The 27,746-nt window shown below is 50.3% G+C and overlaps 3 protein-coding genes and 1 non-coding gene across 9 annotated transcripts in view; all 4 read left to right on the forward strand.

Moving 5' to 3' along the window:
• The first annotated feature begins 216 nt into the window (after positions 1–216).
• C5AR1 (complement C5a receptor 1) lies at positions 217–12,342 on the forward strand. Its single transcript, XM_028087849.2, has 2 exons — positions 217–304; positions 9,500–12,342. Exons 1-2 carry the CDS (start codon positions 302–304, stop codon positions 10,550–10,552), a joined length of 1,056 nt encoding a protein of 351 aa, XP_027943650.1. The 5' UTR covers positions 217–301; the 3' UTR covers positions 10,553–12,342.
• On the forward strand, positions 258–27,582 carry C5AR2 (complement C5a receptor 2). 5 transcript variants are annotated; one of them, XM_088027686.1, is made up of 3 exons: positions 12,909–18,499; positions 20,237–21,081; positions 22,756–27,582. In XM_088027686.1, the coding sequence occupies exon 3, from the start codon at positions 22,771–22,773 to the stop codon at positions 23,785–23,787; it is 1,017 nt and encodes a 338-aa protein (XP_087883812.1). In that variant the 5' UTR covers positions 12,909–18,499; positions 20,237–21,081; positions 22,756–22,770; the 3' UTR covers positions 23,788–27,582. The 5 variants fall into 5 exon arrangements, with proteins under 5 accessions (XP_087883810.1, XP_027943732.1, XP_087883812.1 ...); XM_088027685.1 differs by having other exon boundaries at positions 12,911–18,499; positions 20,237–21,305; XM_088027684.1 differs by lacking the exons at positions 12,909–18,499; positions 20,237–21,081 and adding an exon at positions 258–304.
• On the forward strand, positions 3,500–3,572 carry TRNAK-UUU (transfer RNA lysine (anticodon UUU)). Its single transcript has one exon. It is a non-coding gene; the product is annotated as a tRNA-Lys (tRNA).
• Positions 25,286–27,746, forward strand: part of DHX34 (DExH-box helicase 34) — a 31,712-nt gene continuing 29,251 nt past the window's right edge. For both annotated transcript variants that reach the window (XM_088027683.1, XM_028087898.2), the window contains exon 1: positions 25,286–26,304. The gene's annotated coding sequence lies outside the window, so the exon portion shown is untranslated. The remainder of the gene's footprint in view (positions 26,305–27,746) is intronic.

Raw genomic sequence — 27,746 nt, forward strand, 5'->3', positions numbered from 1 at the left:
GAGCCTAGAACAGGGCAGGGGGCTCTTTTATCTGGATCGCACCCTCGCCAGGTGAGGGACTTCCTCAGTTTTGCAATCCCAGCCTCCCTCCGCTGACTGGAAGGAGGTATTCAGAGCTCTCTGGGTGAGTTCCCCACGGAAGCAGCCCCAGATGGGGGTGCCCAGTGTGCAGACCAATGAGGGCCCCAGAAGGGAAGGACTGGTCATTTCCTCCCTGTGATCTGCGCCCTCCCTTGGGGCTTAAAAACCACTGTCTGTGGGCAGGAAGGACCTTTGATCAGTGGGGATCCTGGGAGACAACATGGTGAGTTCCCCAGAGGGATCGTGGGCTCGGACACCTTCTCCTTTCCTTGCTGGCTCTCTCCCCGCCCCCACCTCCCCCCTTTGTATTCTTTCTCCCTCCCCTCTCTGCCCTCCGTCTCCTCCCTGCTCCCCTGACCCTCATCTCAGACTCTCCGGGGCTGGGATGCAGCTAAGAAGGAAGATTGTCACAGGATTATAGTTGCCTCGATGCCCTAGGCTGGAATCCGAAAGGTCCCCAGGGCAGGAAACCCGTGCGTTGGGTCTGATTAGATGACACCCGTCCTCACGTGGAGGGATCCACGAGACGTGTTTCAGGCAGTGGGAACAGCAGGAGCGAAGACTGGGAGGCTGCAAAGAGCTGGCTTGGAAGAAAGCAATCCACCCTGACTTTCAGACGTTCTGAATTGTAGAGACAGGGAAACTGAGGCCCAGGCAGGAGCAGAGATGGTCCGGGTCCTTCAGTGGTTCGTGGTTGGCCCAGCCTGTCTCATGGATTCTGTCGGTGTCAGAGGGAGACTGTCTCCAGGCCCAGGGAGGGCCCCCCTTCCCCACCTCACGCACACCTGTGCCCCCAAGGCTAGGTCCGAGAGAGGCAGGGCTATGATTTGGTACCTGCCGCGCTAGACGTTCTTGTCTTGCTTCATCTGGGTGAAAGGGGAAATGGAGGACACATTAGCTGACCAGGGAGGGGCTTGACATTGCCTCATTCCGCTTTTGAGACCTGACCAGGACCAGCTGGACTTTGAGAAACCAACTCTTGGCTTCACCTTCTTTTCCTTTCCATAACATGGTCCCAAATACCAAAGGGTATTCAGGGAAGAGTCCCTCTCCCTTGCCCAGCCCAGCGCTTCGGACTCCTTGTCACGGCCCTCAAAGGCAACTGTAGGCATCAGTGTGTGTTGGATCCTTCCAGAATCAGTCGACAGGTGCTCAAGGGCAGAGGTGCAGGGAATGAAGTAGGGGGTAGTTTGGCAAGGGGGTCAAATTGAAATAAGCTTCAAATTCTGCTTCTCCTGTGTCACAGGAAGCCTAGAAAAGGATTTATCTTATCTGGGCTTCCTTCTCTTTACCTTGAAGATGGGGATCACAATCTTACAGAATTAGAACCTATATCATAGGCTCATCGAGAGAACTAAGTAATACACGGAAAGCTCTTACGGGGCATACAGTTGGTGCTCAATGCATGGGACGTGTCTGTCCTTTCTCCCCCAGGCAAATAGAAGTACATTCTACACATTAGCCTGCATCTTGCTTTTTTTTTTTTTTTTGTCATGACTAATGTAGAGTATCATTAACCAGTATTTATTGAGCGCTTACTGCATGCCAGACCCTGTGCTATGCTCTTTGCATTTACATCTATGGGGAAGATACTGTTGTCATCCTTGTGTATTTCAAGGGAATTCCTTCTTTCTTTTTATCCACTGTATAATAGTCTACTGGGCTGGTCCATCCACTCTCAATGGCGGATCTTGGTTGTTTCCCATATTTTGCCTTTAAAACCAAAGTTACATCTTTGGCCCAAGTCTGGGTTTCCAGAACTGCAAAGGCTGAGTCCACGGGCAATTTTTCTTTTAACAGATCTTGCCACGAGTTATACCAGCTTATATTTCCCACCTACAGAGCACGAGAGTGTCCGCCCGCACCCTCACCGGCCCATGAAACTTTCTTTTTTTTTTGCCAACCTGCAAGGCAGTTCACTGCATCCTCCAAGGACCTGGAGGCTTGTGTTTTTCGCGGGGTTTAAAAACTGTGTGTGTTGTGGGGTCACAGAGGTCATGCAATTCAAGAAAATCGATGGGAGTCAAGATGCCCACCCTCACTCTCATATCCCATTTCTCCAAGGATGTAACCTCTGTGGCTCCATGTGGTTCTGTGGGTGGATTATTTAAAGATGTGTGTGCTGGGCGCCTGGGTGGCTCAGTTGGTTAAGCGACTGCCTTCGGCTCAGGTCATGATCCTGGAGTCCCGGGATCGAGTCCCACATGGGGCTTCCTGCTCAGCGGGGAGTCTGCTTCTCCCTCTGACCCTCTTCCCTCTCGTGCTTTCTATCTCTCACTCTCTCTCTCAAATAAATAACTAAAATCTTAAAAAAAAAAATAAAAAAAAAATAAAGATGTGTGTGCTTGTAAGAATGGGGAGGAGGATGTCCGAGGCCTTGGGAAGCACACCTTGCCTCCTGTATTTACTGACTCTGACAGCATCCCTAAGGGGACCTGTTCTTTCCACTTTAAGGGGGGCACGGTTGGCAGGACTTCTCTTACTGGAAGGACCGGGAGGGATGGAAGGATCCCCTACCGGAAGCCGGGTGAGGGAGGCTAGGGCCTGGGGCAGAGTTTACAGCGCACCAGCTGCATGACTGTGTCGCCGTCATGCCTCTCCTCAGTGCTTTCAAATTCTTCTACTTGGCTTCCTCCTCTCGGCCGTGACCCCCTAACGCCCCATCTATGCTCCCATCTTCAGTGGCCCGGAGCTCCTCCTCAGCTGCTCTCTGGTCCTGCTGCCTCTCATCTCACCTGCTCTCAGCGACCAGAGGGATCTTTCTAAACTGAAACTAACCTAGCCCCTCTGCAGCTCAAACACTGCCCATGGCTCCCCATGACCCAAGGATAAGATAAAAATTCTTGAACATGAACATGGCGTGGGTGGATCTTCCAACCTCATCTTGGCCACCTGCCGGCCACGCTGACCTTCTTTCATTTTCTGGTGGGTTGCACATTCCCTGGCTCTCACCTGTGGCTTTGGCTTTGGATGCATTCTCCCCCCACCTCCACAGTACTGTAGACCTGGTAGCCACTCAAGAGAGGGCTGGAGCTCTCAGAAGTTCTCTCCTACCTCTGCCACTTGCTACCTGCGGGGAGGACCCGGGAAGCTCCCTTAAACTCTAAGAGGAGCCTCAGTTTTCCCATCTGTGAAACGGAGGTTGCAATAGGAACAACTCTGCGAGGGTTGTTCCGTGGATTCAATGAGCTAATACAGGCAAAGGGCTGAGAACAGAGCTTGACGAAGGTGACTGCTTTTCTTGTAAATACCGTGTCCTCTCCACCCTGTTCTCTGATCCATGCATGTCTCCTCAGGGCTACCACCTTGTCGCTCACCTCACCTGGACAGTTTCACTCTCCTCTTCTTCCCAGATCCTGCTCTGGAGCCCTTCCTGCGCACAATAGACAAGGGCTCTTAAAATGGGCCCATGACGGGCACCTGGGTGGCTCAGTTGGTAGAGTGTGTGGCTTTTGATTGCGGGGTCGTGGGTTCGAGCCCCACCCTGGGGGTAGAGGTTACTTAAAAATAAAATCCTGGGGGGAAAAAAACCCAGGCCTGTGAAGTTAGGAGCAATAGTATCCCACGCTTCTGGTTGTTGGGGACTTAAATACTGTTATTAGTTAATTAATGAACTAACACCTGGGAAGGGCTTAGAACAGTGTCTGGTCCCTTCATAGCCCCAGGCCTGCCTTGTCTGATTGGGCAGCCACCAGCCACGTGTGGTTATTGAAATTTAATTAAACTGCCCAAATTAAAAATGCAGGTCCTCAGACATGTCGGCCACCTTTCCCTCACCCAGCAGCCACATGTAGCTGGTGGCCACCACCAAGGACAGGTGCAGAAAGCTCTGTCGCATGGGGCTGCAGCCCGTCCACACCCCGCACTGGGCTGTGCCCTCCATCAAACAGTCCTCACTGCTTGGGGTTTCCTTCGTCCCTCCTTGTAGACCACACCTCCCCGCGGGCAGGTGCCAGGTGTGTCAGGGCCCCCCAGCTGATTAACATTAGTGCCGTGAAGATTTCTGCCTAGAATTGTGGAACCACAAATTCTTTTATATTTGCTATACAATGTCTGTTTCTTGGAATGGGCAGTGCACTCACTGGTATGGTTCCTCATACAAGAGGAACAAAAATATATACGGTGAAATGCTTCCTTCCATTGCCTGCCCCCCCCCGCCCCACTGCCCAGCGCCCCCTCCTTTCTCCCTCCCTTCCCCCCCCTCCTGGGGCCAACCACTGGTACAGGCTTCCTCTGTCTTCCTCTAGAGCTGCTCTGGAGAGAGAGATACACACACAGGAGGGAAGGAGGGAGAGGAAGAGAGAGAGAGAGTCTTCTTTTGCAGGTTGCCTGCTTTATGCACCATCTGGTCCTTGCTTTTTCTTATTATTTTTTTAAGATTTTATTTTAAAAAGACATTCTTTTGTTTTTAAGTACTCTCTACGCCAAAGTGGGGCTCGAACCCACAACCCCCAAGATCAAGAGTTGCACGCTCCACCCACTAAGCCAGCCAGGCGCCCCTGGTCATTGCTTTCTAGCTGTCCCCCTAGATCTTGGAGCTCTTTCCACATCAGTGCATCGACACCTCATTCTTTCAGGTAGTTGCGTAGCGTTCTGTTGTTCTGCATGTGTCATCAGTCATTTAGCCAGTCACCTCGTGCTGGACACTCCGGTTATTTCCCATCTTTGTAGGGACGCTGCAAGGATGAAATTTTTCAAGCCACTTGCACTGGGAGGATCCTGAAAGCTGCAAGGTGTTAGAATCAGCATTTTTTTTTCCTGCCCTCATGAAGTCAGGGAAGGGAAAAGGGCCCCATGAGCTCATGCCAGGAAGGAGCTTTGTCAGCTGATGGGAGGAGTAGGGAGCATGAGAACAGGGTGTGGGGACGGATGCTCGCCTTTGGAGTCTGAGTCACTCGGGCAAAAGCTTCATGTTAGGGACCCAGGGCAGACACACAATACTGAGCAGACCCTAAGGTGCAGGGGGCGGGGGGGGGGGGTGGGGAGGGTGCGGGAAAGGGGGGTGGTCTAGGGCCTCCTTCTGTGCCTGGCATTCACCCTTTAGTAACTGGAGCATGGGGATTGGGGTGGGGGAGTGGAGGGATGGGGGTGGGTGGGTCCCAGAAGAAAATGGGAAGAAGCCAGGGTGCTGGGGGCAGGGTGGGTGGGGGTGGGGGATGGTAGGGGTAAGGCTCCCAGCGGGGGCTATTTACCAATAGAAATATTTCAACAATTTGAACTTTCTCTTTTGAAAAAATTTCACACTTACAGAAAAATTACAAGAATAATACAAAGAACTCCCATATAGTATAGTCTTTACCCAGATTCTCCAAATTTGCTTTATCAGTCAATCATTTGTCTATCTATCTATCTATCTGGTTCATACCCCCCGAAACACCCATCTATCATTAATCACTAATCTATCGATCTATATATCTATCATCTTCTTTTCTGAACAATTTGAGAGTAAGTGGTAGGCATCATGCCCTTTGGCCCTCAAATACCTTAGTGTTCACTTCTCAAGAACAATTACCATCCCCGACATGACAACATGAGCAGAGCACAGTTATCGTTGTTGGGAAATGTAACATTTGGTGCAATATTATTGTCTGGGCTACAGATTGAGCAAACTTGCTCAGTTGTTCAAATACGCCCTTTGCGGCAAATGGGTTTTCCCTGCTCTGGGCTCCAGCCCAGCGTGTCACTTGGCATTTGCTTCTCCTGCCTGTGTGGTCCCCGTTCACAAGGAACAATCCCTCACCCTTCCCTTGGCTTCATGACACTGGCGTGTTTTTTTTTTTAATTAAGTAAAATTCACATAACATAAAATTAATTCACCATTTTAAAGTGTGCAGCGCAGTGGTGTTTATAATACATTAGCTACGTCATGCAACCCTGAGCTCTGTTTCCAGAACATCATCATCACTCCCAGAAGAAACATACATCGTGGCTCACCTCGTTCCTTTTTATGGCTGAATCCTATTTTATGGCGTGGACCTACCAAAGCCTGCTCATCCCCGTCTCAGCTGACATTGACACTTTCCCTATGAATAATGATGTAATCCCTGATATAGGCCCCCAGCAAGGACCCCAGGGCCACCAGCCTGGCCCGCCTTCTGGCAACGTAAAGGGACTGAGAAATAAAAAAGAGTGGTTCAGGGAAGGATCTGAGCTCCTCGATCATCATAACATCAAGAAATAATGGTCATATTGGCTGCCCTTTCTTGTCCCGATACTGAGTGCCAGGCACTCGGCTGGCTGGGTACCCGAACAGTGGTCATCTTATATAATCCACAAGGTGGGTGTTTCGGGGGGTATGAACCAAAGCCTGCCAATCCAGGTGCGCTAAATGTCCAGCTCTGGAGATTTCTGTAACAACCACGTCTCTTCCTCTCTGTCTCCTTTCCCTGGGTTGGTGACAAAGTGGCCTTCGGGAATGGGCTAGCTCCAAGGGCCATGGAGCTCATCATTGAAGTTTCTTCCTCCATCCATGGCCCCTCTTGGAAATGGTCAGGGGCAGCCTGCCCGGGGTTTGCATGCTAGCCTATATAGGTTTGAATTCCTAACCACATGACCTAGAACAGGCTACTTTACTTTCCTGTGCCTCCGCGCCCTCATCAAGAAAATGGGCGCATTAGTAGCACGGACTTTTAGGGGGCGTGGCCAGGATCGGAAGAGCTAATGCTATGTCTGGCACATGATAAGTGCTGTCTAAATCCTGGATGCTTCTGTACAATCATTCCAGGGGGATTTTCCTGCTGTGTCTGGTGCCTCTGGGGCACGGATTTGCCTATAAGGCTCTCTCCAGCTCAACCGCGACTCATAGACACTTTCTTTCTTAGGGGGTCATGGTATTCCCAGCAGCTCAGTTTGGGCAGAAGTGCTCAGGACCCCTCTACTCTTTATTTTGTCTTATTTTGGAAATTTTCAAACGCACAGAAGTAGAGAGAATGATACTGTGAACCCTAGTACCCGTGACCCCGCTTCAACAGTTATATGTTTTGCTGTTCTTAATCACCCACTGTCCTCCCCTCCCTTCCTGCCTCCTGCCTCCTGCCTCCCAGCGATTTCTTTTGCTGGAGTGTTTTTCTGAAAAAAAAAAAAAAAAAAAAAAAATTTTTTTTTTTTTTTAAGATCTTTAAATTTGAGGGGGGGTGGCATGCCTGGGTGGCTCAGTCAGTTAAGCGTTGGACTCTTGATTTCGGCTCAGGTCATAATCACAGGGTCGTGAGATAGAGCCCCATATAGGGCTCCGAGCTGGGTGTGCAGCCTGCTTGGGCTTCTCTCTCTCCCTCTGCCCCTCCCCCCCCACCTCCTGCTCACATGCATGCATGTGTGCACACTCTTTCTCTAAAAAAGAAAAAGGCTTTAAAAATTTTTTTAAAGTAATCTCTACACCCATCCTGGGGCTTAAGCTTACAACCTCAAGATCAAGCATTGCATGCCATACCGACTGAGCCAGCCAGGTGCGCTCCATTGCTGGAGTGTTTTAAAGCAAATCCAAGGCATCCTGTTTTACCGGCTATGTATCTTTATCCTTTTTTAAAAACATAAACACAAAACCACATCATCCTCAATAAAATTAGCACCGATTCCTTACTGTTGTCAAATACCCACTCCATTTTTGAGTGTCCCAGATTCTCAAAAATGTCTGATTTTGCAGTTGATTCTTCCAATCAGGATCCAAATGAGGTCTCTGTATTACCTTTGTTTGATATGCCCCTAAATCTCTTTTAATCAATGACAATTTCCTTTCCTTCTTTTCTTTCTTTCTTTCTTTCTTTCTTTCTTTCTTTCTTTTTTTTTTTTTTAACAATGCCATTTATTTGTGGGAGTAAACAAACCATTCGTCCTGTAGAGTCTGTGGTCTGATTTTGTCCCTGTGGTGTTTTTTATCATGTTCCTCTCTCCCCCGCTTTTCCTGTGGACTGGTAGTTCTGTTTTGTTTTGTTTCATTTTGAAGAGAGAGCAAGCGCACGAGAGTGTGGGGAGGGGCAGAGGGAGAGAGAGAATCTCAAGCAGGCTCCAAGCCCAGCACAGAGCCCAACATGGGGCTTGATGCCATGACCCTGGGATCACCACCTGAGCCAATACCAAGAGTCAGATGCTCAACCGACTGAGCCACCCAGGTGCACCAAGACTGGTAGTTTTTGATCTAGAACTTTGATTAGACTCACATTTGTTCATTTGCAAGAATTACTCATAGGTGGGGCTGTGTCCTTTCTAAAGCATCACATCACATAGAACAGAATGTCCGCTTGTCTCTCCTCCGGATGCTGAGGTTGATTGGCCGGTTTGGGGTACGAGCCCAGCCTGTTTGTTGTAAAGTTCCCATCAGTCTTTCACTCAATGGTTTTATCAGATGTTGATGGTCACCATCCAGACCCATTATTTCCTGAATTCTGTCATTCCAGCTGCAGGTATTATTCTTAGATTTTTCTCTAAAGGAAGACTTTCCCACATTGACTCTTGCTTTCCCTGAAATGTACCCTGTGCGAAATGGCAGGATAAAGGCTTGATTTGTTCCCTTTCTGGAAAAAAGGTGACCAATGGGTTTGCTTGTTCTTATTATCATTTTGAATTCATAGATCTTTATATATTAATGTGTTTCATTCCACAACATCATCATCATCATCATTATATACTCAAACTGGCTCATCTTTGACTAGGGGTCCCTCCCAGGCTCTTGTGTCCTTTTGACGTGTTCCCATCATTGTTTTTGTTTCCTAAGATTTTATTTATTTATTTGAGAGAGGGAGCACAGAGGGAGAGTGGGAGGGAGAAGCGGACTCCCCGTGGAGTAGGGAGCCGGATGCGGGGCTCAATCCAGGACCCTGAGATCATGACCTGAGCCGAAGGCAGCCGCTTAACGACTGAGCCACACAGGCGCCCCTGAGTTTCTTTGGTTCCCCCTTTCCCCTCACTTAAATGTTGTGCCCCAGTATGTGAGGCCCTGCTGAGCCACTACCTTCTCTGGGGAGCCACTGCCAGACGGAGCACGGAGCTGCCTCAGTGGGTGGGAGGCAGCAAAAGGGGGTGATGGTGGTGGTGGGTGGCCATGGGTAACTACCCAGTAATATCATCTCAGTTTGTTGATGACATTAAAAAGAGCTAAGAAGCAGTGTGTCATGTGTGCCGGCCAGTCACAATGGACAGTGACTACAACGTTGCAGGAGGACTGGGTTTTAACCATTTGGTTGCTGGATCATAGGGATGTCCAGGGACTTCACGGGGAGGCGACAGGGTGGCCCGGAGACTCATCAGCATGGAAAGGTTTTTCCACTCTTATAAGTGGTATGACGCCCCCTAGCAGCCTCTCAGTCCTTAACACCCCCACTTTCCTGGGGAGGAACCTGGGGCTTCCAGCCACGGAGCTCCGACGGGCCCCTGGCACCTGTCTGCAGACTCATCCCCCTTTTGCCTCTCTGATCCCATCCAGACCTCTGTATATAGCACCCTGGAGTACCCTGACTATGGCACTGCCACCCTGGACCCCAACATGTCTGTGGATGAGTCTCCCAGCGCCCCCCGGAAGTCTGTTTCCGACACGATTGCCCTGGTAATCTTCATGACAGTCTTCCTGGTGGGAGTGCCAGGCAACACCCTGGTGGTCTGGGTGACGGGGTACGAGGTCCGGCGGACCATCAATGCCATCTGGTTTCTCAACCTGGCAGTGGCCGATCTCCTGTCCTGCCTGGCGCTGCCCATCTTGTTTGCGTCCATCATTCAGTATGGCCAGTGGCCCTTCGGCAGCGCCGCCTGCCGCATCCTGCCCTCTCTCATCCTGCTCAACATGTATGCCAGCATCTTGCTCCTGGCCATCATCAGCGCTGACCGCTTTCTGCTGGTGTTTAATCCCATCTGGTGCCAGAACTACCGAGGGGCGTGGCTGGCCTGGGTGGCCTGCGGCGTGGCCTGGGGCATGGCCCTGCTGCTGACCATCCCCTCCTTCATTTTCCGCCGGGTGAGCACGGAGTACTTTCCCCTCAGGATGACCTGTGGCGTGGACTACGGCCCCAACGGGTTCCTGGTGGAGAGGGCCGTGGCCATCCTGCGGCTGGTCGTGGGCTTCCTGTGGCCGCTGGTGACGCTCAGCATCTGTTACACCTTCCTCCTGATCCGGACCTGGAGCCGCAGCGCTACCCGCTCCACCAAGACGCTCAAGGTGGTGGTGGCGGTGGTGACGAGCTTCTTCATCTTCTGGCTGCCCTACCAGGTGACGGGGATGATGCTGGCCTTGTTCTCCAAGAACACGGAAATCTTCACCTCCGTGTCCAGTTTGGACTCCCTGTGCGTGGCCTTCGCTTACATCAACTGCTGTATAAACCCCATCATCTACGTGGTGGCAGCCCAGGGATTCCACAGCCGCTTCCTCAAGTCCCTTCCGGCCACGCTCCGCCAGGTGCTGACCGAGGAGTCCCTGGGCAGGGACAGCAGGTCCTTCACCCTCTCCACGGTGGACACCCCAGCTGTGAAGAGCCAGGCGGTGTGAGGGGAGGGTCTTCCGGCCACCATCTGCTCAGTGCTCCCCCTTTCCCGCCTGTCCCCTCGCTCTTGGCCTCTCTGACCCCAGCCCTTGGTGGGGTGCTGATGTTTGAGTGAACACTCCTCCATTCCCTTCCATTTTTTTCCAGACTGGTCCTCCCTCGCTTTCAGGATGAATGGGTCCCTCTAGGGACCCTCAACTTTTCTTTCCATCCGAGGGCTTTGGAAAACAAGCAGAAACCAGTATTACCCCAGAGCACCCCCAAAGGGCGCCCTGTCTGTCTCTGCTGGGTGCAGGGGGAGCCCGTGAATAGAACACATTGGACCCAGAGAAAACAGACAAATGGAAACTATCTAACCTTTAAACAATAGTGATGTATTTGTTTTACAGAGAGCTGGGGAAAGGAGCCTCTCAAAAGGTATTCTTTTCAAGGACAAAGCAAAATTCACTGGCTAAGCTTTTCTAAGTGAGCTGATTTAAAGACAAGCAGAGAATTAAAGTGTCACTTAATTGGGTTTTGAGAAAATGCATGAAGTAAAAAGATGTTACATGGTTCTGGTGAAAAGCAGGTGTTGAGGAAGGCACGCTGGGAGGGGTTCGGAAACATTGGTTGGGCACCTCGGGGGAAGATGGTCACAGGGAGATTGGACTTTTTACTTTGTAAACTGCTTTTTTTGTGTGCACTTCTCAAAAAAAAAAAAAAACAGAGAAGAAACTTTTTTTTTTTTTTAGAAAGAAAGAAACTTTGCTATCACTGTAGATTCACGTGCAGTTGTAAGTAATGATACAGAGGGATCTTGTGTGCCCTTGACCTGCTTTACTATGGGAACCTCTTGCAAAATGACATTACAAGATCAGGACTGGGATGTTGACATTGATACACTCGAGGGGCAGGGCATTTTCATCACCACTAGGATCCCTGATGATGCCCTTTGTCAGTCACCCTCATGTCCCTCCACCCTCCCAGCCCTGTCCTGGACCCCCTGGCAACCATGAGTCCACTCTCCAAATCTGCCCTTTCAAGGAATGCTCTATCAATCATGGAACTTTTTTTTTTTTAATTATTTTTTAAAATATTTTTATTTATTTATTTGAGAGAGAGAATGAGAGATAGCACGAGAGGGAAGAGGGTCAGAGGGAGAAGCAGACTCCCCACTGAGCGGGGAGCCCGATGCGGGACTCGATCCCGGGACTCCAGGATCATGACCTGAGCCGAAGGCAGTTGCTCAACCAACTGAGCCACCCAGGCGCCCGGAACCTTTTGACTTAAAAAACAAAAACAAAAAACTAGTCTGAGGGCGCCTGGGTGGTTCAGTCGGTTAAGCAGCCGAGTCTTGATTTCAGCTCAGGTCATGATCCCAGGGTCCTGGGATCGAGCCCCGCTTTGGGAGGAGGGGCTGTCTGAACACATCATGGAGTCCGCCTAAGAGTCTCTCTCTCTCCCTCCCCCACTGCTCCTCCCCCTGCTTATGCACTCTCTCTCTCTCTAAAATAAATAAATGCATCTTCGGGGCGCCTGGGTGGCTCAGTCGCTAAGCGTCTGCCTTCGGCTCAGGTCATGATCCCAGGGTCCTGGGATCGAGCCCCGCTTCAGGCTCCCTGCTCCGCGGGAAGCCTGCTTCTCCCTCTCCCGCTCCCCCTGCTTGTGTTCCCTCTTTCGCTGTGTCTCTCTGTCAAATAAATAAAATCTTTAAAAAAAAAATCTTAAGAAAAAACTAGTCTTCAGCACTTGAATAATGAAAATTAAAAAAAATCAGCATTGTAATGTTGTGTCACTTATAAATGACTTTAAAACATTTCTGTTTGGTGTTTTGTGTGTGCGTGCTTGTGTGTGATTGGCTAGAAATATACAGACCAGCACCGTCCAACAGAAATATGATGTGAGCTGCATGGTAGTTTTCAATTTACGAGTTGCCACACTAAAAAATTAAGGAGAACCAGGGGCACCTGGCTGACTTGGTGGAGCGTGAGACTCTTGATCTCGGGCTTGTGAGTTCGAGCCCTACGTTGGGTGTGGAGATTACTTAAATAAATTAATTAACTTTAAAAATGTAAAAGAAACAGATAAAATAACCCTGACGCTTGACCAACTGAGCTGCCCGGATGCCCCCCAAATTTTTTTAAAAAATATTTTATTTATTTATTTGACAGAGAGAGAGACAGCGAGAGAAGGAAAACAAGCAGGGGGAGTGGGAGAGGGAGAAGCAGGCTTCCCTCCGAGCAGGGAGCCCGATGCGGGGCTCGATCCCAGGACCCTGGGATCATGACCTGAGCCGAAGGCAGACGCTTAACGACTGAGCCCCCCAGGCGCCCCACCCCCCAAATATTTTTATTTCAACATGTAATCAATGTGAAGTTATTGATGAGATATTTTACTTTTTTTATACTAAGTCTTCAAAATCTTTTACAAATCTATTTATTTATTTTAGAGAGAGTGCAAGTGAGTGGGGGGAGGGGGCAGAGGAAGAGAGAGAGAGAGAGAGAATCTTAAGCAGGCTTCATTCTAAGCGGGGAGCCTGACTCAGGACTCAGTCTCAACCCTGAGATCGTGACCTGAGCTGAAATCAAGAGTCGGCTGCTTACCCGACTGAGCCACCCAGGTGCCCCCAAGTTTTCCAAAATCTTGTGTGTATGTTACACACAGCACGTCTCAATTCAGACTGGCCCATTTCAAGTGCTCAGGAGCCACGCAGGGCTGGTGGCCTCCAAAGTGGACAACGTGGGTATAGCCCCGTCATCCTCCTTTGCGAGAGCAGTCTGAGCCCAGGCAACAGTCTGCAGTGCTGGGCTGGGATCTTGCGTGATTATGGCCAAATGTAGTTGGATCCTGCTACTACAGTATGGTCGTGTCTGCCTGGGTACAACTTTTATTTAGACACTGTCTGGGGGCCCCTAGGTGGCTCAGTTGGTTGCGTGTTAGACTCTTGATTTTGGCTCGGGTCATGATCCTGGGGTCCTGGCATCGAGCCCCACGTCGGGCTCCCTGCTCAGCACGGAGTCTGCTTGAGATTCTCTCTCTCCTTCTCCCTCTGCCCCTCTCCCCCACTCTCGCACGCGCGTGTGTGCGTGTGTGCGTGCGCGCGCTCTCTCTCAAGTAAATAAATAAGTTAAAAAAAAATGAAGACACTGTCTGAGCACAGAAGACAGGTGCTCTGCTGGGCTTCTAGAAGGGGCTGTGTGTGGTTTTGGTAGTAAATGTTGATACCTGGGCAGATCCTCAGGCCCCACAGTCTTTGGGGGAGACCTAAGCCTCAGGCCGGGGCGGGGAGGCGCCTGGCACCATCCCGGAAGCCGCTTGTGATCTTGGATGTCCCTTCTAGCTAGACAGCCAACGTCCCTCCCCACCCTCTTCCCACAGCGGGGCGTCCTCTCTCTACGACCCTTCCCTGCCACCTCCAATCAGCAGAGTTTGTTCCTCGGCCCTTAAATGTTGGCTTTCTGGAGTTCTCTCTCTCCATCATGCTGCCCATATTTACAGCTTCACCCGATACCTTCACAGCTCTTGAGGATGTGGCCTCAGCACCCACTGACCTCACTCAAACTGACCTTGTCATGTTCTCCCAAGCCTTCCCCTCCCCTCATATCCCCATCCCAGGGAAGCCCTATGTCCACGAAGTCACCAAGCCTGTGCCTGGGACCCAGGCTGGAGGCCACCCTCTTCCCACCCGACACCCTTCCAGGTCGAGGCTCCCCCCTCTTCCCAGACTTGGGTCTCTGCCTCGCTTCCTGTCTGGTTTCCCGGCTGCCGGCCTGTTTTTAAAACATCATCCCTGGCCTTCTTTCTCTCTCTTTTTTTTTTTTAAAGATTTTATTTATTTATTTGACAGAACACAAGCAGGGGGACTGTCAGGCAGAGGGAGAGGGAGAAGCAGGCTCCCCTCCGAGCAGGGAGCCCGATGCGGGGCTCGATCCCAGGACCCCGGGATCATGACCTGAGCCGAAGGCAGACGCTTTACTGACTGAGCCACCCAGGCGCCCCGATCATCCCAGGTGCTCTGATCATCCCTGTCCCTATTCTACCTTCTTTCAGGGTGCAGCCTCCTCCAGGAAGTCCTTCTTGACTTCCTCCTCTACCCCCCCCATCCCCCCCACCCCCCTCTCTCCATCTCTGTTCCTGGTCAGACGCTAGCTTTCCTGGTTTGGGGAGTGGGCTGCAGGCGGTGAGGTCTTTCCCTTGCTCTGGTTTGGGAAGGAGATGCTGTTCCAAGAGCTGGGCCTCCCTGGTCTTCTAGAAACACTTGGAGGCCGGCGAGCGGGGATCTGGGTGGCTTCTCCGAGGTGTTGAGTAGCCCTGCCCAGGAGGGAAGTGGGCTGACAGGCCAGGCTGTTGCCAAATCTGGGGCTTGGGGGATCTGCTGGGTCAACAAGTCCTGAAGAGGAAGTGGTGGGAAAAGGAAGTGGATGATTGGGTTTGGCCGAGTTGGCTGTGTCCATCCCCTGCCCCACCCCACTCCCCACCACCAAGTGCCCTGTCACCAACCCACCCACCTATGCCGCAGACCAGGCTCCCCAGGGCCTGGGTCAGAGCCTCCTCCCCCGCATCCGTGTCATGTGACCTGCCCCGGGCATCACACCTCTGACCTCCAGGAGCGTATTACTCCAGATTTCGCGTTGTCTGATAGGAATACGATGTGAGCCACATATGGGAGCTTACATTTTCCAGCAGCTAAGCAAGGGACAAGCAAAGAGCAACCAAAAGAATCAGATAACACGAATTTGGGTGATATATTTTATTGAACCAAATATATTTAAAATATCATTTCAATAGGTGATCAATATAAAAAGTTATCGAGAGATCTCACATTGCTTTTTCCTACCCATTTTTGAAATCTGGGGTGTATTTTCCTCGCAGCATCTCAGATGCACCACATTCCAAATGCCCAGGAGCCTCCTGAGGCCAGCGACTACCATACTGGACAGCAGAGGGCCAGGACTCCTTCACTAATGTCCAGACCATCTACAAAATTCCCTTTCTATAACATCCAACAGCGGGAGCTCCATATGTCTAACACTGCCAGGTTCTAGTGTGACATACTAGAATCCTATGATTCAAATAGTCTGTGACTCCCACTGTCGGATCCCTTGGATCTAATAGCTTGTGATTCCAGTGTTCTACGAGTCTGTAATTTCAACACTTCAGAGTCTTTGATCTAGATCAGGGGTCAGCAAACTCCAGCCTGGGGCCAAATCCGGCCCACTGCCTGGTTTTGTAAATAAAGTTTTATTGGCACACAGACTGTGGCCATTCAGTCTGTGGCTACTTTCATTCCACCAAGGCAGACTGAGTAGCTGTGACAGAGACCACGAGTGACCTCTTGGCCAGCAAAAACTAAAATATTTACTCCTTGTTCTTTTACTGAAAAAGTTTACTGACCCTTGATGTTGATATTCAAAGATTCTAAGAAGGATGGTGGTTTTACAGATGCTCGTTTGATTGTTGTACTTTACAACTTACACGGATGTTACCTACACTCTTTCCCGTGCATCAAATATCACATAATAATATCCATTGTTCAAAAGGGACTTGCTTCCCCATTCATTTACCCTTTCAGGTTTCTATAATTGTGTTAGGTTGGGGGTGCCTGGCTGGCTCAGTCGGTGGACTGTGGGACTCTTGATCTCGAGGTTGTGGGCTCGAGCCCCACATTGGGGGTGGAGATTATTTGAAAATCTCTAAAAAAAAAATGAATTAATTAAAAAATTATGTAGGTTGAGCTCCATGAAATTGCCAAACTTCATCTCATTTTGGGGTGAGGGGGTGTAACAGCTCATTATTTATTACTCGTAAAATTATAAAATATGAGCCACATAAAATTCACCATTAATGGCATTCAGTACATTCCCAGTGTGGTGCACCTGTCACCATTCTCTAGTTCTGGAACATTTTCATCACCCCAAAGATACCCCATCCTGCCCCCCAGCCCCTGGCAACCACTAATCTGCTTTCTCATTACAGATTTGCTGGAATGCAACCTATTTTTTAAAAAGATTTTATTTATTTATTTGTGTGTGTGAGAGAGAGAGCACAAGCTGGGGGTACCTCAGAGGTAGAGGTAGAAGCAGGCTCCCGCCGAGCGGGGAGCCCAACGCGAGCTGATCCCATCTCATGACCTGAGCCGAAGGTGCACGCTTAACCCACTGAGTACCCAGGTGCCACCCAACCTATTTTGACCCACGACATGGCAATTTCCTACGTCAATGTAACCGTCTAAGGTCTTCTTCTTCTAGCTCCCCCCGTGTTGAGGGGCTGGTACTTGGCGTCTTTCGGAGTGGCTGTAAAACAGAATCCCACACCCAGAGCAGCCCCTCCCTTTCTATAAAAGCTGTGTCTCCCCCCACCCCATGCCCGCTCTCCACCCCCAGGCGTCTACAGCCTATAGAGACCCTGGCCTCTGCCCACAGCATCCCCTAGCCCCCAGGAAAGAGCCCCCTAGCGCCAGGGACACCAGAAAACCTCCGCCCCCCCCAAGAATCTGAGAAACATGCACTTCAGGATCAGTGATCCCGGCGTTTAGGAAGCTCTCCTGATCTGAGAGACACACTCCTGTAAACCTGAGATCCGTGAAAGTTTGGGCTGATCAAGGGCAGTCCCCACCCTGAGCTTCTGCCATGCTCGTCTCTTTTCTGAGCAGGGTGGGTTCCCATAGGATGTGGGAGATGAGGAGGCCTCCCAGAGCATGGCAGGAGGGGATGGAAGGGGCGTTTGTCTCGTCGGGAGGGTCTGGGGCCACGACAAGGCTCAGCCAAGACATGGTCACCCGGGGAGGGGCCGGGAGATGTCACAGGTCACGCAGTGAGCTCCAGTTTGTTGACTCAGAACAACTTCCTCTAACAACACGGTTTTATTCCCTAAAGGACATCAAAAGAAATGTGTAAACATATCCCTTCCGCCCAAAGCATGCACAGAGAGAAGTATACACACATGACAGACCTGGTGAATAAGAGTTTTGAAATCGGAGAACCACTTCCTCTTGCTAGGCCTTCTTAAAATGTAAATTTTAACAACTTCTATTGTATTCTTTTCGTCATTGTTTAGCAACGAAGGGAGGCATAGCCGATGTGCCGGTGTGCCGGGTGCTTGAAATCTCTTTACCCATGTATTGCTCAAGGCAAAACGTCCACTGCACAGATGAGGAAGTTGAGGCCCAGAGAGGCCGAGGCCCTGGATCTCACCACGGCGGACCTGCACTATGAATCTCGTCATTCTGGCCCTCAAGTTCACGTTCTCGCCCTGGCGCCTGTGCTGGGAGTGAGGTTAGGGGCCATGACGGTCAACATCTTCCCATTTCAAAGACGGGAAACTGGGGGGACAGGAGGGATATGATTTGTTTGTGTTTTTGTCTGCCCTGTGGTTGACGACCTTGGCCTTTTTGTGGGGAATGTGACCCTGAGCTGTCTCTCTCAGTACACGGAAGGCCAGAGGAATATTTATCTGTCTTCAAGGCTTTGCAGAGAGCAGAGAGGGGGCTGGTATACATTTGGAGGCTGGGAGGCGGGTAGCAGGCAGTGGGTCCTCCCTGAGGATGACCTCAGAGGGCCCCCCCGGGGGAGTGAGAGTGAAGACAACGCCAGGCCTTCAAGTTCAAACCGCATGCGGGTCTAGCTTCCAGGAACAGATGGCATTGATACTGGGGTTGGTGACACTGGGTCAACTCTCCACCCACCTTCCTTTGCTGCCCAGTAATTTTGGGATGTGTGAGTCATGGGAAGAATGCAGGACAAACACACCCTTAGAGTATGAAAAGGCATTCCTGTTTTCCCCTGGTTTTTAAGATTGGCTGGGGCCCGTGAGGTGGCAGTGCTCAGCGGCATCCCTTAGGAGCCTCGGCAAGGGGGACTAACTTCCAGGAACCCACCAGCAGAGACCCCTAGACCTCCCGGGTCCTGGCTGTGAGCCCGGATTAGGCTTCCGAGTGACATCTGGTCAAGACGAGGATCCTCTTACAAGAGCCGGTAAGGAGGGAGGGAAGGAGAGAGGGAAGGATGGAGGGTGGCATTTGGCCATCTTGGCTTTCCAGGCTAATTCTTTTCAGAATCTGGGAATCAGAAACGGGAATTTGAGAGGTGTGATCTTATCACCATTACATTGGAATTCCAGGCTCTTGGAATTCACTTCGGCGGCCCAACGGAAAGCTTTTGGTCAAACGGTCCGCATATCTGGCACACTCAGGTGTAGAGCAAAGGACGATTCTCCAAACTCCAGGAACCCCAGCAGTTTCTGGATAATTCACCCAATGGCCACTTGTCCAGTGAACTAGCCCTTTGATTCACCACTTCCACTTTTTTTTAAAAAAAGATTTTATTTCTTTATTTGAGAGAGAGAGAGACAGAAACAGAGCATGAGCAGGAGGGAGGAGGCAGAGGGAGAGGGAGAAGCAGACTCCCCACCGAGCAGGGAGCCCGATGTGGGCCTCGATCCCAGGACCCTGAGATCGTGACCCGAGCAGAAGGCAGACGCTTGACCAACTGAGCCACCCAGGCGCCCCTCCAATTCCACTTCTTAAGAAAGAAGCTTTAACTTTATTTTCATGGGTAACAGACACACGCACATCAGAGCTGGGAAGCTCTGTGTATCTCCACGAGCCACGTGTGCACAGGTACTGGGGACCCGGGTCAAGGAATAGCACAAGCCTAGTGCCGATGTGCCCTCCTGTTCCCCCAGTCACTACCCACCCTCCACAGAACTCTTCTGCTCGTTTTTGAATTTGATGTGAATTTGATCTGCTCAGTGGGGAGTCTGCTTCTCCCTCTGACCCTCTTCCCTCTCGTGCTCTCTCTCTCTCTCTCTCTCATTCTCTCTCTCAAATAAATAAATAAATAAAAATAAGGATTTTATTTATTTATTTGAGAGAGAGGAGAGAGCACAAGCAGGGGGAGCGGCAGAGGGAGAGGGAGAAGCAGACTCCTAGGGGAGCAGGGAGCCTGATGCGGGGCTTGATCCCAGGACCCTGGGACCATGACCTGAGCCAAAGTTAGATGCTTAACGATTGAGCCACCCAGGCGCCCCATACCACGGTATGTTTATTCATTCCCCTTGGGGTGACTTTTTGGGCGGTTTCCCATCAGGGACTGCCGTGAACATGTCTTTCCTGGCACACGTCTTTTGATGAGCCTATGTGTGCTTCTCTGGGGGGAGGGGCGAAGTATCCTATGTTCGGTTTAAGTCAGTTCAGCCCCACGGGTCCCCAGAGCAGAAGTTCTGACAAGACTAGCTGATTTACGAACACACACGTGCCAAGAGCATGCACACGGGTGCCTGTGAGCTTAAGGAACCGAAAGAAACCTAAGTGTCCCCTTTGCTGCTTTGTGCCTCAGTTTCCCTCTTTATTCTTTTACTCACCAAATACCAACAAAGTGCCTGATTTTTGCCAGGTGCCATTCTAGACGCTGGGGAGATGGTGCAGCCCAAAGTAGCTGACGGTTTGGGAAATGGGGCATAACAATAGTTCTTACTTCATACCATTGTCATAAGGATTATGCCCGGTGCATAATGGATGCTGGATAAATGTCGTCTGCTATCTTAATTGTTATAAAATAATAATGATGATGATGATGGTAATTATGTTTTGTATATATATAACCAGTATGAATATAATTCATTGTTTTTTATATGAATCTAATTTACTGTACAAAATGAGGATAAAATAATAAGGCTATTCGTGATTATCTTTAAATGTCTTTTATTTACAGTCCGAGCACGGCCCATCCAGCCAGCGGGCTGATACTCAAGGTGCTGTAGAAAAGGGCTGATGTGTGTGCAGATAGGGAAACAGATGGAAACCACATTCATTACGTGGAAAAGATAAAGAGATGACACAGTGGGTGTTGGACGTTGCATTTCTGTTTGATATATTCAAAGGGAAATACCACAGTTGGTTGAGCTGCCAACATGCCGAAGATTTCCCGGATTTTGACCAGTAAAAGCTGGGCGGGGTGGGGTCTGAGGGTGGGGAGAGAGGGCACGCGTACCGGCAGGTACCAGCAACTACCCCACAGCTAGTGCTCACTGTGGACCAGGCACTGAGTTCAGCTCTCCACTCTGATTCTCTTCTTGAATGCTCGCGACACCTCTAAGGTAGGAATAGTAGTATTCTCATTTTACAGACGAGGAAGCTGAAGAAAAGAGAGGTTAAGTGACTTGCCCAAGGTCACACAGCTGGTGAGGGTTTGAATTTTTAAAAGCTACACACCTTTTACTCTAGTGATGAAAATAATATGAAAGCAGCATGCCAAACTCCAAACACACACACACACACACACACACACACACACACACACAAAGTGGCTGGGCCTCTTGGCAACTATTTGGCAGGGAGGAGGAGGCAGAGGGCAACACTCTAACTTCCCCTCTGCTTTTCCTGTTGCTGTCAATGCCAGCTAGAGCTCTGGGGCGTGCCCATGAGGGCCAGCAGAGAGCCTCAGGGGCAGGTCACGCTGACGTTAGGGGGGATGGTCTACCATCCACCGAAGCCCTTTACCTGAGCCACGTGCTTCATCACACGTCAACTCCACAAGGCCTCCCCTAAACCCGTGAGGTAGGTTCACCTCGGTGACTCCTTTCTCAGATGAGGAAACCAAGAGGGAGCCAACTGAAACTGAGTTACGGAGCCTGGGTCTGCTGAGGGCCACCGGCTGTGCTGCCTTCTGTCTCCTGAACCTAAGGTTTTTGGGTGCATGCACTCTAGGGCTCGGAGTTCCAGAGTGGGGCTGACACAGTTCAAAGCTCAGCTCTGTTACTTGCTTAGCTGAATGATCTTTGGTAAGTTACATCCCTGGGCCCCGGTTTTCTTGTCTGCCGAATGGGTACAATGATAGTACGGGTAAAAGGGTAGTGTTAGGATCAGAGGGTTATAAGGATCAAATGATGTAAGATTTAAAGGCACCTGGAGCGATGCCCAACACAAAACACAAAGTGCTCAGTGGATGGTGGCTCCTGTATATATGAATGCATTTATTTAATGTTTAATATCTAATATTTATTTGATATATTACTATCATAGTGATAATATTATATATACGAATTATTATTATTGCTATTGCTATGATAGATCATGTCGCTTTACAGCTCAGCACCCTCATGTGGCCCCCAATCTCATGTGGAATAAGATAAAGCCCTCACAGTGCGCCCCATGGTCCATGATATCTCTCTGTTCTTACCTGCCCCTTCTCTCGCCTCCCTGCTCCACTGCAGCCACACTGGCACCCTCGCTGTTCCTTGAACATGACCACCATGTTCTCACCTCCGGGCCTTTGCTGTCAATACACATTAACCTTTCCCCCTCTTGATGGATATTTGGATTCCGATATTTTAAATTCTAGGGGCGCCCGGGTGGCTCAGTTGGTGAAGCGTCTGCCTTCAGCTCAGGTCATGATCCAGAGTCTCAGGATCCAGCCCCCCATGAGGCTCCCTGTTCGGTGGGGAGTCTGCTTCTCCCTCTGCCCCTCCCCCTGCTTGTGCTCTCGCACGCTCTCTCTCTCTCAAATACATAAATAAAATCGTTTTTGTTTTTGTTTTTGTCTTTTAAAGAACATTTCCATCAACGCTGAATGTTGGATCACACAGAGCTGCCCTACAATTCCAAAGAATAATTGGCTGGGGTTCTAATGGTATAATGTTTTGGGATTCCAAAATATATTTTTTTAAGATTTTATTTATTTATTTATTTGACAGAGAGAGAGAGAGAGAGACAGCAAGAGAGGGAACACAGGCAGGGGGAGTGGCTTCCCAGCGAGCAGGGAGCCCGATGCGGGGCTCGCTCCCAGGACCCTGGGATCATGACCTGAGCCGAAGGCAGGCGCTTACCCGACTGAGCCACCCAGGCGCCCCTAAAATATATATTTTTTAATCACGATCATTTGCTACATTGCAACATTCTAGAATTCCTAGATGCGAGTAAGCTTGGGTTCTAACATCGTAATATTCCAGAATTCCAGGATGCTCATGAGCTAGTGTTCTCACACTCTGGTATTCTAGAATTCCAGTATTCTAACGTGCTGGGGTTCCGACGTGGCACCACTCTCTAATTCCGGGATGCTCCTGAGCGAGTTCTAGGATGGTAGTCTTCTAGAACTCCGATATTAGGATGCACTGGAGATCGGAAGCTTGTCTCAGTCCAGCGTCCAAGCGGCTAGTGGGGGTTCCCACACGCGGGGATTCCAGGGGCCTGAGGGTTTCGTCAAGGAGCTTCCACGATTTCTCTCCTGTTCAGGTGTCTGGGGCCTGGATGGAGAACACTTCTCTCCACTACGAGTATGGGGATTACGACTGGGTTCCGGATCTCCCCGTGGACTGCGTGGATGGCGCCTGCGTCTCCACCGACCTGCTGCGCACAGCCCCGTTCCTGCTGTATGCCGCGGTCTTCCTGGTGGGCGTGCCCGGCAACGCGATGGTGGCCTGGGTGACCTGGAAAGAGGCCCGCCAGAGGGTCGGCGCCACCTGGTTCCTCCACTTGGCCGTGGCGGATCTGCTCTGCTGTGCGTCTCTGCCCCTCCTGGCGGTGCCCATCGCGCGCGGGGGCCACTGGCCGTACGGGGCGGCGGGCTGCCGGGCCCTGCCCTCGGGCATCCTGCTGTCCATGTACGCCAGCGTGCTCCTTCTGGCCGCTCTCAGCGCCGACCTCTGCCTGCTGGCCCTAAGGCCCAGCTGGGGGGCGGCGGCGGCGGGGCGGGCGCGCAGGGTGCGGGTAGCCTGCGGGGTCGCCTGGACCGTGGCCTTGCTGCTCACCGTGCCCTCGGCCATCTACCGCCGGCTGCACCAGGCGCATTTCCCTCGCCGGCTGGAGTGTGTGGTGGACTACGGAGGCTCCGCCGTGGTGGAGAACACGGTGACCGCCACCCGCTTTGTTTTTGGCTTCCTGGGGCCTCTGGCGGTCGTGGCCAGCTGCCACGGGGCCCTTCTGTGCCACGCGGCCCGACACCGCTGGCCACTGGGCATGGCCGTAGTGGTGGGTTTTTTTGTCTGCTGGACCCCCTACCACCTGCTGGGGCTGGTAATCACCGCGGCTGCCCCGCACTCCGCGCTCCTGGCCCGGGCCCTGCGGGCTGAACCGCTGGTCAACGGCCTCGCTCTGGCTCACAGCTGCCTCAATCCTGTGCTCTTCTTGTATTTCGGGAGGACTCAGCTGCGAAGGTCACTGCCAGCCGCCTGTCGCCAGGCCCTGAAGGAGTCACAGAGCAAGGATGAAAATGCAGTCAGCCAGAAATCCACCAGCCATGATCTAGTCTCGGAGATGGGAGTGTAGGCTAGAAGGAAACTGGTTTGTGTGCGTCCATCCGATTTCGCAAGGCTAGCTTCAGGCGTAGCTGGATCCAGCAGCTCAATGATATCATTGCTTTCTTTATTCATTCAACAGGCATTCGTTACGCACCTGCTATGTGTAAGGCCCTATTATAGGCACTGGGGAAGTAGCAGTGACCAAAACAGACACAAATCCCTGCCCTCAGGAAATTGACATTCTATTGGAGGAGACGGGCAATAAGCAAAGGAAAAAGAAATATGGAATATATCAAGTGGTGACAAGTGCCAACCTAAAGGGGACAAAGAGGACTGAGTGGGGCAGGGATTTAGGTAAGCTAGGCAAGGCCCATTGGGTAAGGTGATATTTGAGCCAAGACCTGAGGAAGGGAGGAAGGAGTCATGCTTAAATCTGGCAGAAAAGCATGTCAAGCACAGGGAGCAGCAAGTACAAAGGCCCTGAGGCACAATATGCTTGGCACATTTCAGGAAGAGTGAAGAGGCCAATGTGGATGAAGCAGAGGGAGCAAGAGGGAAAGTAGAGTGAGACAAAGGGAGAGAGGTAGTAGGGGGCTGGATTTGAAAGGCTTCCAGGCCATAGCAAGTGTTTGGAGATCCGTGGCCGTGTTCTGAGCTACTGTTATCAGATAAAATATACAAAACCAAATTAAATTTGGGTTTCAGATAAACAACAAGAAAACTTTTTTTTTTTTTTTTTTTTAGCATGAGTATGTCCCAGGCAATATTTGAAACATAGTTCAAAAAATTATTTGTTGTTGGGGATGCCTGGCTGGCTCAGTCTGTAGAGCTTGCGACTTTTGGTCTCAGGGTTGTGAGTTCAAGCCCCGCACTGGGTATAGAGATGACTTAAAAATAAAATCTTTACGGGTGTCTGGGTGGCATAGTCAGTTAAGCGTCCAACTCTTGGTTTCTGCTCAGGTCGTGATCTCAGGGTCGTGGGATCAGGCCCTGAGCCAGGCTCTATGCTCAGCGTGGAGTTTGCTTGAGACTCTCTCTCCCTCTCCCTTTGCCCCTCCCCACGGCTCTCTCTCTCTCTCTCTCTCTCTCTCTCTCTCAAATAAATAATAAACATCTTAAAAAAATAAAATCCAAAAACATTAAGAAATAAAAATTATTTGTTGTTTATCTGAAATTCAAATTCGAATTCAAGGGAGCATTCTGTAAATTTTTTTTCCCCTAAATCAGGCAACCCTATTCTGAGCAGAGAAATGTCTTTAAAAAAAAAAAAGATTTCATTTATTTATTTGACAGAGAGAGACACAGCGAGAGAGGGAACACGAGCAGGGGGAGCGGGAGAGGGAGAAGCAGGCTTCCTGCTGAGCAAGGAGCCCGACGCGGGGCTCCATCCCAGGACCCTGAGATCATGACCTGAGCCGAAGGCAGACGCTTAACGACTGAGCCACCCAGGCGCCCCAGAGAAGTGTCTTGATCTGACTTAGATTTTAATAGGATCCCTCCAGTTGCTGGTGGGGACTAGACTATGGGGGTTGGGGAGGGAGGGACATGAGGACCTTCTGCTTTAGCAGAGAGACTACTGCCATGGTCCGAGCAAGAAGTGATGTTCAGTTGGGTCAGGGTACTAGCAGAGGCAGGTGAGAAGGTGACAGATTATGGCTCTGTTTTGAAGGAAAGGCTATGTCCTAGCTCCTTAGCTTGGTAGTCGAGGCTTCTCTCTGCCACTGGACACACTTAGGTTCTGGCCGTGCACACCGTTGTGGCGGACAGAACAATGGCCCCCTAATGAGGTCCACATCCAAATCCCCTGCACCTGGGAATATGTGACTTTACCTGGCAAAGGGAACTTTGCAGTTGTGATTAAGGATTTTGAGGTGGGAAGAGGATCCTAGATTATCTGCGGGGGGGGCCCAAGGTAATCACAAGGGTCCTTATAAGAGGGAAGCAGGAGGGTCAGAGTCAGGAGCAGGAGATTTGACAGTGGAAGCAGCTCTCAGAGTGATGGGAGGAAGGGGCCACCGGCCAAGGAATGCAGCCCCAGAAGGGGTCTGCTGACACCTTGATTGTAGATGCCTGACCTCCAAAATTTTAATGGAATAAATCTGTACTGTTCTGAGTCGCTAAGTCTGTGGTCACCTTGTTACAGCTGCCACAGGAGACCAGGACAGATCCTCTGGGCTGTATTATTTTCACGCCTCTAGGCCTTTTCTCAAGCTGGTGCCACTGCCTAAGATGCCCTTCGGATTGGTGCCACCCTATCTGGTAATCACCAGCTGTCGGTTCCTCTTCAGATGCAAATGAATTCAAGTAAAAAATTGAGTTCCTCAGTTGCACCAGCTGCTAGTTCGAAGCTCAATAGCCCGGTGTCGCTGGCGGCTACCATACAGGGCAGTGCAGATACAGAACCTTTCCATCACTGCAGGACGTTTTACGAGACAGGGCTTCTCGAGGATCTCACCCGCTCACATCTTGAAGTCACATAGTAGTGGCACCTAAATGTAGGGTCATCACTACAGGACTGCATCTTCCATAGAATTTCTCCTTTAAGGTAAGTCCTACCCCAACACAGGGAAGTAAGGGGAGATGCTTCCTTTTATAAGACGAGGCCCAGAGAAGGGAGGTCATTTGCCCAAGATCACACAGCAAAGAAATTATAGAACTGAGATCTGATCCCATGGTCACTTGACTCTGGTGCTCATGCTCTTATCTCTGAAATCTTCCTTCCTTGCCTTGCTCGAATGACACTTTCTCCAGGGAGTCTTCTCTGATTCATTCCCCTCCGAGGGAGGGAGTAGTGTTCTCTTCTCTGGGTTAAGTTTCTGGAACACAAGTTCCCAGGTACGCTGTAAATTCCCCATGGGCAACATCTGTGCCATTTTTATTTTTATTTCTTCCCCACCCATTCCCAGGCCTTAGAAATAACAAAGCTATCTTTATCTGTCTACATCCTGTTTTCCAACTAGACTGTGAGCTCCCCAGTGATGAAGATCTCTTTCTTGCTATCTCTTCTTAAAAAAAAAAAAAAAAGATTTTATTTATTTGACAGAGAGAGAGAGAAAGCATGAACAGAAGCAGGGGGAGTGGCAGGGAGAGAGAGAGAGGGAGAAGCAGGCTCCCCGCTGAGCCGGGAGCCCGATGCGGGGCTCGATCCCAGGACCCCTGGGATCATGGCCTGAGCCGCAGGCAGATGCTTAACTGACTGAGCCACCCAGGCGCCCCGATATCTCTTCTTTCTATTTCTGGTCTAGGGACGCATAGTAGGTCCTCACCAATACATATTTTAGTCCTGGGGTTTTATTCAGAATTGACATGCATGAGTTATGAAGACCATTTCTCCCTTGTAGACTGAATTATGTCCTGGGACAATTTACAGAACTTTATGAACAGCTGGGGGAAATCCTGTTGTTAATCCATTAGGGCCAGTGCCATTTAGGAGAGCTCTTCTTCGATACATTTATAAAAAGTCTTTTGTGGTTTTTTTAAAAATTTATTTTCATTTATTACTGCATCAGCCTTACTTTTTTTTTTTAAAGAAGAAATCAATTTCATGGAAGCTTTCAAATGTAATGCTTTTTAAAAAAAAATGTATTTATTTTAGAGAGAGTGCGCGCGAGTCGGGGGAGGGACAGAGGGAGGGGAAGAATCCTCAAGCAGACTCCCCACTGAGCATGGAGTGCGATGCAGGCCCCATCCCAGGACCCAGAGATCATGACTCGAGCCGAAAGCAAGAGTCAGACTCTCAACCGACTGAGCCCACACATGCCCCTCAAATGTATTTCTGTGGAACTTGGTCATTAAAAATAATCTTGCTTTTTGTTTGTTGTAATTTCCCCTTGTCTGTTCTTAATTTTGTTTGTTCTTTGAACGCATTGATTTCCTTGTTTCCAAAGCACCAGGTCTGAATATTTTTCTAAGAACGAATTTCAAGTTTGCTACTCAATCCTAGGTTTGGTAGTTTGCCACACACAGCTTGAGGTCATATTTGTTGTT

This window comes from Eumetopias jubatus, unplaced genomic scaffold (genome assembly GCF_037043125.1).
Source record: "Eumetopias jubatus isolate StellerSeaLion01/CBP00866 unplaced genomic scaffold, mEumJub1_p1.0 scaffold_10, whole genome shotgun sequence".
NCBI classification, from domain to species: domain Eukaryota; kingdom Metazoa; phylum Chordata; class Mammalia; order Carnivora; family Otariidae; genus Eumetopias; species Eumetopias jubatus.